At 38.1% G+C, this 12,548-nt stretch overlaps 1 protein-coding gene across 1 annotated transcript in view; it reads left to right on the forward strand.

Moving 5' to 3' along the window:
* The first annotated feature begins 7,389 nt into the window (after positions 1 to 7,389).
* Positions 7,390 to 12,548, forward strand: part of LOC148652801 (heparan sulfate glucosamine 3-O-sulfotransferase 3A1-like) — a 35,990-nt gene continuing 30,831 nt past the window's right edge. Inside the window, exon 1 of the mRNA XM_088599973.1 lies at positions 7,390 to 8,584. Coding sequence (XP_088456099.1) covers positions 7,983 to 8,584 — 602 coding nt within the window. The 5' untranslated portion in view covers positions 7,390 to 7,982. The remainder of the gene's footprint in view (positions 8,585 to 12,548) is intronic.

Here is a 12,548-nt window from a genome sequence, read left to right on the forward strand (position 1 = left end):
TGTAAGTCTCCAGAGGCACCTTAGGAGGACTGAGCATGGCTTGTTCTCAAAGCATCTGGAGGTGTCAGGGAGTTCATAAAGCGATGCATTGCACAGGCATTGCTCTTAATATGCTGTCACTATATTCATTAACCTAAAAGGTTTTTTGGGGGTACAATCAGGCCCCTTTGAACAGTAAGCAGCCTGCAAAGACTCCTTCCAGAGCATTCCCTGGATGCTCATTCCGAGTATTCGGCAAATTTGTTTTTTTTATTCCTTTCTCCAATATGTCGGGCTGTTGTCAGAGTCATGGCTGTTCCAGTTTCAAGGTCCCTTCTGAAATGTCTCTGCTCAGTTTGATCTCATTCGCTCCACATATGTGTGTCCTGCATATAATTCTGGGCGTTTGCTGACGTACCCTTGGAAGAACAAATGAACAGAGGCGGGTGATCCTACAAACACCAGACCTTCCTTTCCCAACCTGCCATATATCACACTTGACACTTCCAGGTCTAAAGCTTGGCAGCAACATCTACACACTTTCTCTGAAAGCTAATAAATATTCCTCTGATTTCCCTGGGCTCGATTTAAAACCAATATTTAGACTGTCGAAAAAATGCGTGGAACTTGGAACGTGTCTTTGCTCTCAAGTGTCCATCAACAACTTGGGAAGTTTGCTTCTAGATCTGGTCAATGTTTTTGTAAAAGAAAGCAGCATAAAACTAACTAGAACACTGAACGCATATTGAGTCTGACACCAGAGCTTCAAGAATTGCTGGAATCCGGTGAAAAGCAAAAAACATGTATGATTCAACGTGACCGCATACATTTTATGTCAAAAGTATTCAACTGCATCTTTAAAACTGTTGACGTTTTGTTTTTTTATAATGGATGTGATGTGGAAATGCTGCTGAATGCTTTTGGATTTATTTTCATTAGCATTTATTACAATTAGCTATTTCTCCAGTCATTGAAAGGTTAGATGGCAAAACACAAAATAATTTCTGGATTTCATCTGAACGCCAGAGGTGTAATGGTTAAAGACAAATGAAGGGGGGAAAACGGTATGCTGTAATGGATATTGTCTGTTAAAACTGATCACAAAGAGTCACGTTGATCTTTCTAAATGAGATAATTCAGTCCTCACAAATCATGCTGGAAAAAAATGATATCCTTTTCATGTATGAAAAGATTGTAATCTAGTTCTAAGATTAAATCTCCTCTTATTGCTTTTTAATAAACACTGAAATCCAGCTTATTTCCAAGGCTGATATGTGTCTCACTACCAAATTCAGTTGTCTTCATTTCAGCATTAATCTGATTTTTTGGTGTGGTGGTGGGAGATACTAGGTTTTCAAAAGGAGCAAGTAAGCCAGGTCAAAAGGTGAGGTCTGCTGCCACTTTTCTATATAGAATTACCAGCTAATCTAATGGCACTACCAGCTTTTATAAATATGACCTATCACATGCCTTTGGTCAAAGGCATGTAATACTGATTAATTAAACAACGCAGCTTCTTCTCTTAGAGTTTAATAGTACAAATACAACAATGTCTGGAAAATCAGAAAAACAAGCAGGATGTCAGTTCATTTTCTAACAGTCTTGGGTTAGTAGGGACTTAAATACAGCACTATTTTCCTCTACATCTAGCATTGTTTTTGCAAATGTTTACATTTCACAAAGTGCTTATATGTTCGCTGTGTTCATTTATTCTGCATCCACTGCAAACCAACTGTCACAATGAAGTTTTCTTCACTAAATTACAAACTTGGCATTAAAAAAACATTTTGCCAGCTTTATTGTGAGAAAAACGCAATGTTCTTTACATTTGCAACTGTGTGCTATGTCTGGGCTATTCGCTGGAGAGACGTAAGACTTCAGGCAGATCAGTTTCTGAGTGGATCAGCTGGCTCTTGCTGCCTCTTACAGGAAGGAATGCAGTAAACATTTACATGCGAAGGTCTCTTCAGTACTGAAAGAGCTGAGCACAAAACGTATCTGCTTATGCAGGCCCCCAAAACTGAAACCACTTCAATTATTTGCTTAGCAATCTAGCGAAACAAAAGAAAGTGTATTGCACTTACAGCACAAGAAAATGGGTTTTTGTTACTTGTTTTATTCTTAGATAAACGGTAAAACTTTAATTTAAGAAATTATTTGAACAGTCCCAACTAATTCATTTAATTTAGTTATCATAATAATAAGCACAACTGATAATGGAACTTGAACCACTCCAGGCATTCTTATCATAATAAAGAATGGATCCATTAGGGAGTTGGTGGGAAGCATTTTACACATGATGAGATTTGTGATTCAAAATACCTGGAAAATTAAATATATTTATTTTATTTTTCAGACATTCAGCTTGCAACATGTGCTTCCATTGGGAATCTTATCATTGGAAAAAAATCAAAATCTAAATAAATGGTGAGGAGTAAATCCCTGTCAATATCTTTACTTCATTTGTTTTAAGAATGGGTCAAGTGACAGATTGGGGGGGGGGGGGGGAGATTTAAAAATGAAAATCTGTAGCTCCCCATGAAAGGACAAAGACTGATGTATTGTCATTCTCTCACGTATGAGACCAGCTCGCAGTGAAATCTGACACTTTTTATGAGTTGATAGTCACAAGTTTTCTCACACCCTTTAATCCTGAGACAGAACAAAATGGGAGGATTTTATTGTGCTTGTAAACTCTCAAAACACAAAGCACAATATTTTTTTTCCAATCACATTATAGTAAAACACTGATGCATTAATTGGCAGAATGTAGCTTTTGAGCAAAAAAAATGTATTTTTAAAGTGCTGGTCTTTTCACTTTAAATGTTTTTCAGCAATGAAATTATAGATTAATCTTCAGTCTTATTAGAGACTGTTGAATGGAAAGATGAAAGACTAAAAAACACAGTTAAGACATTGATGAAGACTAACGTCCCTCTCAAAATATAAAAGAAAGAAAACACTACCACAACCAAGCCATCCTACTTTGAAATCAACTGAACACAGCTGTGTATATACAATATAATACACTTCTGTTTCCCTAGCACATAAAAGCTTATGTCTAGGAAAAAGAAGTATGTGAATTTGTATTGCACTGTGCAGTCCTCAGGGTATTTCAAGCCTTCATGAAAGATTAGCTATTTAAATCCATAAAGGTGTACAATTAAAAATGCATTACTTAACCCATATATTGATTATAATTACCTGAAAAGGTTTTGTTCCTAGAACACAGCACAGTGGTTTAGTACTTTGTGGTACAGAATCTCTCTGAGACAGAATCATTTGCTTTGCCGGCTAAGCAACTGATATTGAATTGGACTTAAGAATGTTTTGCTTTTGAAAGTGATAATTTTGAGAAATAACACATCTTTCATGCTTTTTCTAATTAACTTGTATGCTGTAGATAATTCACATGTCAACAAAGCTTATTTCTCCAGAGAGGAACACTTAGAAACCAATACAGTATGTTTTACTTCTATTACATAAAAAGTTAAAGAAACAATTCTTAGAATTGAACTAGAGGTGCATCGGTATAACAACATGACTGTAGTAGATAGTCAACATTAATTTAGAAAAGGTAGGTCTTAATAAACTAACTTGATTCTATGAAGAAGCAACAGCAGTAATGACTTTTCAGAAGGGTTTTGATAAATTTACAAGATGAATTTCTCAAATAGCAGATGGTGGGCAACATTGAAGGTAATGCATGTAATCAAATTAGGAATTGGCTGATGGACATGAGTCAGAGGGTGCAGATAAGGGATGAATGGTCAGATCAGAGTAGTGGAGTACCACAGGGATCAGTATTGGAACCACTGCTTTTACTGATTTATACCCGTGATCAAGATTCTGGTATTGCTAGCAAACTTCTGAAGCTTGAAAGAACATTAGTAAATGCTGCAAAACAAAGTTAAAAAAAGACTTGACAGGTGATATTTAATGTAGTCAATGCAGACTTAACATATAATTGAATTAGAATTATGCAATGCAGTTCCAGGACCTCATTCAGAAATGCTTTTCATTTACAATCAAGCAGTTGACATCAATCAACAAACCACAACTACAATTTTGGTCACCACCATACAAATAAGATACTTTGAAAGTGGTTCAGATATGAATGAATATATGTTAAAATAGATGCCTTCGTTGGACCAAAGGAACATCCTAAACTGACAAGCTAAATGAACTGATTGTTAATCCTTGACTATGAGGAGACCTGAGTCAAGTATTCAGAAATTCAATTCAATAGACTTTTGTAGAATAAACAGTGAACACGCATACAAGAGGACACAACTGGAAACTACATGGAAGTGAAATGAAAAATTAGAACAGGAGACACATCTTAATGTACAGTATGGAGTTGTGGGACTGTAGAGTTTGTTGAAGCCGATACTCTGCTTCTTTCAAGAAACAGCTAGATGAGATTCTCGGATCCATTTTTTTTCCTGTTTTTATCTGAGGAGAGACCAATATATTCCTCTTCATTATTCTTTTTTTTTTACTTTGATGAATGTAGGTGTAGCACGTTAATTGTGTTTTTGAACACTTACAGTATGGTCATTCTTGAGGAAGAAAAATCAAAATCACCTGCAGTTAAACACATTCATGATAGTGGCAATAAAGTTGACCTGATTACCCACATATCTGACATGCAGGCACATAAACCTGTTTTGCAGAAAATGCCGATAATTCAAGTTTAAACATCCCTCTAAAGTCTAATTCAAAGCTTTAGCACAACAGCTAATGTTTAAGACTCCTGTGTGTTAGTTTTTAACTTACTGGTTTTTTTTTAGAATCAGTTGGTTGTGTAGCTACAGATGCTTTCTGTTGTGCATTAAGTGCACAGACAGATGAAGAGTCTTGAAAAAGTTCCTTGTCTGAGATAACAAACCAGCACTGAGGGCTGTAAGGAAGAGGCTGTCTAGCAGTTCACAAGGAGGAGCCCAAACGCAGGGACAGCGTGGATCTGTTGTTATGGTGTGCAAGTCAAATTCCTTTGCTTTCCTTTCATAATGATGATGTGAAAATATTTGACCCTGCAGTCTGGAGGGAGTCAAAGGAGTAGTGTGCTACACCCCAACATCTCTTAGTTCTAGAGAAAAGGGGTGTGATTTGTTAAACACTGGGTGCTCTCTCCATTGTGCCCCCAACATGAGGACATCTGGCACAAGCAGGAAGCCCTCTGATTAAGGGCTGTGTCTCCATTCTCACCCAGTGAGCTGTGCAGCATTGAAACACTGGCCCTGCTTTTTCATGCTAATTCCAGAAATATAAGAGCAGATGTGAAACATTTGGTTCTGTTCTTGTTCACTTGTAAAGAAATAATGCGCCATTATTATTATTTTTTCACCCCCTCCTGAAAAGAAAGTTTACCATAATAGCGATCTTCCTTGGTGGCCTGGGGTGTGATGAACTTTATATTCAACAGTGCCAGCGCGATTCTGGTAAGTGGATGAACACAGACCCAGGTGTTCAAGGGTTCGGTAAACTACTAAGAAAAACAGGGGTAGAATAAGCAACTTCTGCTGCTCCAATTAAGGCATCATTAATCTGAAATGTATTGGTACGCTAAAATATTTTAATGAAGCGATCTGGATTTAAGCTTTATACATGGACTTGTGTTCTTTCAATGTATCTTGTCTACTCTTGTACAGTATCAAGGGATGTGATACTTTTTTCACAAAAGTAGAGATACTTTGGAAATAAAATGACTTATCCTGAAGTGGACATGGATGACCGATGCATTTATAAACTTTCTTATAGCTGAATTTTACCTCTTATTAATTTCTCTACCGGGGGGGACAAGGTTTCTAAGGGGTTTGGTTAAATATTGCTTATTTGCATGATGACACATGGCTACATAGAGTTGATCATTGCTTTGGATTTAGCTACTGTATTTGATTTAGTATTACTGACTGCAACCAAATAATAATGTACTTCCTATTAGAAATAACTTGTCAGTGCTTACGTTTCACGTACAGACTTGCAATTATTTTTTTATAGGTTCGTACTGACAGAAAATAGTAAAAGGAAGCATTTCGTATCATTATGTGCACTGAAAGTTACTTTTGAGTATGATTTATTTGTTAAATTATTCATATTCTTTCTCCATCCATAAAATTTTCTTTGGAAAAACCTCCAGGTTTTAGTCATGATTAGTCAATCACAGCCAAGTATAAGATACACAGTACGGACATGATTGACGCCTGTGGACATACTGTCGGTTATTTAAAAGAAGAACGCGTTAAATGGGACTCCACTATGCACAGCGCCTAGTTCTGCCAGAAATGATAATTCATGGTCGTTTTGGGAATCCGAGCGTGAAAACATATGTCGGATGAATTACTTTCAATCTGGTTTGTACATGGTTGCCTTCTTTGTTGTAAAATACATTCCTTATTAATTTGTCATTACTGTTTGGCGATATCAGAAATGAACCGAGGCTTTCACTTTGTTGTCATGGAAACGAGAGGCATCCTCCTGAAATCGATCTGTAGCAGATGTGCAAACAATTAATTCGTGCTCATGTCGTTTGATTTTAGCTTCAGGTCGGATATACTGTATATTGTGGCACCGTCTCACTCCGCACTGCGGAACATAGGCGGAAAAGTACAACTGCTGGTCACAGTCCTTTAACTTTTTAAATATATACTGGATGTTTAAGAGAAAGGAGGGTGATACTGTCATTTTAAATAAACAAAAATATGCAAGTTAAAATGGTTCCTGAAAAACTTTAAAAAACTTCGGTTATGTGTGGTTGTTTTATCCCGTTTGTGTTTGAGAGCTGTCTATTGATTACTAGGTGTAGTACGTTCCTTGAATCCCATCAGATCTTGCACAGGAAGCCCACCAAGACGACGGTGCAAGTTGAGTTTACACGACACAAATAGCAAAGGTAAATGTAAAACTGCACCGTGGAGTTGCATAAACCGCAACTGGATTCCTTACTTAGGTTGCTTTCTGTGTCCAGGATCCTCCGACAGTCCTGAAACCTGTTGTACAAGCAGCGTCTTTAGATTTCCATATGGACCGCTGTGGTCATAGGCAAAAGTGTGTGCACACCGTGATCGACTGGAGTCTGGTCCTGATTTGCGCCCTGTGCCTGAAATACTCAAGAGTAAACCGGTTATCGGAAATAGATTGATAATTAGAGCGCTGCTCTGCAAAGTCATCCCTTTCTCACGAAGCGTGTGAAAATGCTATTGGTATTCCGCCCGGCTTGACAGCGCAACAAGGGGGCGTGGCGGGTTTATGGCTTTGTGCCCGCCCCATTCCTATCCCATTGGTGCTTGTCTGCCTGCCACGCTTCTCACAACCGTCCGTCATAATTCTGCGGGCTCCTATTGGACGAGGAAACGCCAATTACCTCCCGTGATGTCATGCAGAAGTTTGATACAAGGAACACACGTGTGGAAGGGACAGACTAGTAAAAGTTTGTCAAGGCGATGGGAACAGGTTGCAGACCTCTTTGAAATGCGCTCTTTAAAAAAAAAAATCTTTCCTCGAAAGAAATTTTTTTTTTGTAATTTATTTTAGAAGTTCGGTTATAGCTACAAATGATAGCTGTTTTTAACTTTGAAAACTAATTATGGAGGTAGCCAACTTGAATAAAGTGTTCATATAGGCTGCTGCTTAGGCTAGCTGTATTGGAGCTTCTGTTTACGTGTTTAACTCCGTGTTGAATTAACACGGTTTAACACGATTTCGTTTTTAAAATTATTTAAAACGAAATAATTTTCGATTTCTAGCGGATCTAGAAGATGCGGGGCATATTAGCTAGGCGATTGCATTGTCACGAATAATAATCATTCATTCTACCACAGACCCAGGTTAAGGAATTATTCGGCTCAGCCACGGTGTATTGAAACAACAGCGTTGTGCGGAGCGCGTCTAGTTCACAACCGATGCAGTCTTACTTGGAGGTCTATTTTTCTCGATGGCAAGACTCACGAATGCCTGCTTAGCATGGCCGTGGCTGTGTCACCGACGACCCGCGGACCGTTATGGCATTTAGCTTTCTCTTCTCGGACCCTCTGTCCAGGAGCACCTTTAAGAAATTCGTGGTCATGCTGTGCTCCCTGCTCACCTCCCTGTACTTTCTCCACTGCCTGACCGAGCGCTGCGGCACCGCGCCGCACCCCGTCAGAGCGTCCGACCCAGCCCCGACCTACCTGGGCTCGGCCCTGGGAGACTGGACCCCGCTCAGAAGAAAAAGGCTTCTGCAGAAACTCACCAGCGGCCCCGTGTACGAGACGGCTGGGCGCAACGCCGGGTCCGATGCCAGTCGCGGCGGCGGCCTCCGTGCGAGAGGTTGGTCTGACCCGGAGCACCTGAGATCCGACCTGCGACTCTCCGGCTCGGTGAACTTGGCCGCCCTGGCGGGGATGTCGGTGCTGTCGGCCGCGGGCGGGAGCTCGGGTGCGAGTAAACTGAGCCAGCTGGGCGAAGGCACCAAGAAGCTGCCCCAGGCGATCATCATCGGGGTGAAGAAGGGAGGCACCCGCGCCCTCCTCGAGTTTCTCCGGGTGCACCCCGACATCAGAGCTGTGGGAGCGGAACCGCACTTCTTCGACAGGAACTATGACAACGGGCTGGACTGGTACAGGTAGAGAATTACTGTCATTGTCGCTGTTTGCTGTGTGACCTGACCGGGTTTTTTCTTGTGGAGAGAGACGATTCGCATAGGGTTAGTTTTTAGTTTTTTCCTTGCTCTGCTCTGAAGAGAGAAGGAGAGCGTCAGACGTAGTGACTGCTGTGCTTTCATCTGTGCTTCGCTAGTGCCTCTTACTGGTAACAAATATCACATTGCAGCATATACAGTAATGCGCTGTATTGTATCGGTATAAGGCATCTGAATTCATATGGTTAAAACTGCACAAGGGACGTTACGGTTTGTTGCAATATTGTATTATAACATAATTTATTTTATCTATGATAGTCCGCCAGCAAAACATATTTTTTTGTTGTTGTTTTGCCAAGTATTTGTACGTAAATGACGAGTTGGCGTTTTCCACGCAGGCGGAAAAACAATCGAAATAGTTACTTATTGGGTATAATAATGTGTAATAGTATGTTCATTATAAATTCGAGTATATACAGTGTGAATAACTGGGATCACGGTGAATACATGTATTTCGTCATCGGAAAAACGTGGTTCACAAAACTTTACCGAGTTGTGAAAACGGCCTCTCTTTTTGCTAAGCTTCTTTGTAAATACGCATACGTAAATACTTTGGTAAATTCCCTCTTCTCGGCATATTAATGTACACAAAAAACATTTCCAGACGAGTTTCTCTTTTAAAAAAAAAACCAATTCTGTTTATCATATTGTAAATTACTGAAAAGTTCCTATGTATCAAGTTAAATATTTTTTTAAAGTTGCAAACCAAATCTGTATTGCTTTCAGCCTATTATTTTTATTATTATTATTATTATTATTATTATTATTATTATTATTATTATTATCGAATATCTGGAGTCGGTGTCTTCAGTCAATGTAAGTTACAATGATGTAATGAGCGGCGATCATCTGTTAATTTCGTAAAGGAATGCAAATGTTATCCTAGAAAGCTGACTTCTTTGCCAAAGTGTAAATATTTAACTTTGAAATAAAGCACTTCAACAGTAATGTGCGAAGAAGTTTAGATTACAAGCCAATAACTAATTATTACTACTCTTTTGTGATTGTTTCCACAGTGTTAGCGTTTAATATTAATAGGGTGGTATTTCAGCATTGCTGAAAATTGAAAACTGTTGCTCCTCCTTTGAGGTTAATTTATTTCTCTTCTAAATACTAATATAAGCTTATTTCCCCCAATAGTTTCTTTAAATGGTGTACTTTCTTGGTCAAGCTTATTAAATATGTCAGTTGGTTTCAAAGTTAAAATCCTGGTAAAAGTTTAGTTTTATGTTCTGTTTGATCTAATACGTCCTTCCAGTTTAAACCAAGCGTATTTTGGGATAATATTCTGTATAATGTAATTTTGCATAGTCAAATTCTTTAAATCTTTGGTATTTGTTTAGTCTTTGTATATTTTTTCCAATCTGATTTAAAGAAAATCTCTTACGTTTGTTTGATTAATAATTCATTTTTTATAGAAACAACATAAGTTAACCTGCATATTTTAAAATATCGTATTATTGTTGTTATTTTTTCTGCTGATTAACGTTTGAATTTATATTAAACCTTCATAGGAATTTCTTTAATAATTTAATTATGATAAAACAAACATTAAAAAAATTAAATGGGTCCTAAATGTGTTTAATGAAATTAAGAATGGGCTGAATAAGGAAAGTTGCGTTTCTTCGAAGCTGTTAAATTAGGGGGGGAATTTCAGCTGTCTAATTATAACTGAAATAAATTATTTTCAGTCTCTAGGAACAAATCTATGTATTTTTATTTTGTTTTAGTATTCTTTAAGGAGTTTTTCAAAGTGAAGGTCCTGTTTGACGTTTATGTGCAAAAGTTTCGTAGTGATATGACGTTTTGAAAAGCAGATGTGTGAAGTTTGACTTGGCACTTTTCAAAGAAATGCGTTCATTCCCCTACTGAAAGTTTATAGTGTTATTCCTCTTATTTTACCTAACAATTCGCATGCTTCTTATTTCACAAGCTTTCGAAGGTTGTCTGGTTTTACCAGAAAATTTGATTGGCAAACCTGGCTAGGCTAGAGTCTATATCCTGTACCATTATTGTAGCGCCTGAAGTGAGCTGCTGTTTTGATTTTTACTCAGCGGAAACTAATAAGTAAAGGGACTGCACCACGTTATTGCATCTCGCGGAACACGTCTAGGAAAGTAGTACTTTAAGGAAAACTTTGGTGGGAGAGAGAGAGAGTGAGTGAGAGAGAGGTCGTGCTCTTAAACGAAAACACAAGTTAACCCCCCTCTCCAACTCCTTTCCCCAACACACACCCTGTATAAATAATTGCGTCTTTAAAAATTTTCCTCAGAGCTGCCATTTCTCCCGCTTTCCTTCCCTCGCGGGGCCTGCGGATTGATTTGTGTATTTAGTTTCAGATCGATTTGTGTGTGTTCATTCACATTTCATGGAGCTCTCGGGGGGATAATGGGTCCCTTCTCGGTAGTTCCTGGAGTAATGGGGCATTTCTGACACCGCAGCCCTGTTGTTAAGAAGGATTATGTCGATAATGAAAGGTTACCTGCGTGTCTCGGGAGGAATAATTCACCTTTTGATTAACTTAACACTGCAGCTCACACTCCGAAGCAGTGTACAGTAGGAGGGGTAGGAGGGGAAAAATGTTCCACTTTTAAAATACGAAATGCTGTAGTATATTCTGTCATACTAGTGTACTCCCTGTTGTTATCCCCGATCACATCGGTCTTTTTTCCAGCCTGTAAAATTGACAGATTGATGGACCGCGATTGAGTGATTGCTTTTGCATTTACTCGCTTGTTTGTTTATAGCAAAGTTCAGAACTAAATACAGTTCCATTTGGATCTTCTCTCGTCTTGTCATTTAATCCCAGAATTCCCTGACACTAGAGACCCTGAAATGAAAAGTGAAATTAATTTTGTTGTGAATCTCAAGCACTGATAAGTTAAGGGGCACGATAATTCTGTCAAAAAGATACTTGAGGAACTGGATGTCTAGTTATTAAATATGTAATTCATTTAGTTGCCTTGAGCTGTACATTTGAGAATGAGCTCTTCATTTTTTATGTGCCTTATTAAATGTTTGCTCATGGCTGCATCTAGTCAAGTTACTGCTCAGCTCTAATTCATTAACATTTTCTGCTACATTGTCTGTAAAAATCTACTCAGCTGTAAAATGACTATCAAGAAATTACTTTAATTTAGAGCCACTTGCTGAAAACCTTTTACCTAAATTCTCACTTGCACATTTAAAGGATAAATGGTTTTGTAATTAAGTACGAAAGGTTGTAATCTGTCCTTTTGTCCATACAGTTTCTCCATACAGTATGCATAATACAGTATAGGATTTGCACAAAAATACTTTTAAAGTAAACTAAGTTGTGTAGTGAGAACAAATATATTTTATAAATAATATTTTGCTATGAGGTTATCAAGCTGTAGTAGCCATTGTATTGTGTATGTGACTGCCCGTGTGAGATTTTCAGAATGTGAATATTTTAAAATAGCAGTGTCATGGCCACCTTTTCACATTTTCACCTAAAATGTTCTCCTTTAATAGATCATCCGGTCTGTAATCTTCTCATGTTTAATGTAATATAACTCACTTGAGTGAGCTCCTGCGCTTCGGTTTAATGTTGGTGTTGACTGCAGGAACGTTTGTGTTGATATTATATTAATCATCAGCCGCATGAAAGAAGCTTTCTGAATCCAGTTTGGAAAATAACTACAACTACAGTAATTAAAACTGTTTCTTCTGATTACTTATGAGATTATGGACACTGTCTAACAAAGACTCTTAAAATCATTGTACAAAAACCAAGAAAAACATTTCTGATGAGTAAAAACCCACAGAAACTGAAAACTATGAATAATAAACTGTTGTTTAACCCTGTGTCTCGTGATATTAGAGAGTCTTTGTTCTCTGCCTTTTTTATTGTATGAATGGGGTGGGA

This window comes from Lepisosteus platostomus, chromosome 11 (assembly GCF_059453375.1).
Source record: "Lepisosteus platostomus isolate fLepPlt1 chromosome 11, fLepPlt1.hap1, whole genome shotgun sequence".
Classification (NCBI taxonomy): Eukaryota; Metazoa; Chordata; class Actinopteri; order Semionotiformes; family Lepisosteidae; genus Lepisosteus; species Lepisosteus platostomus.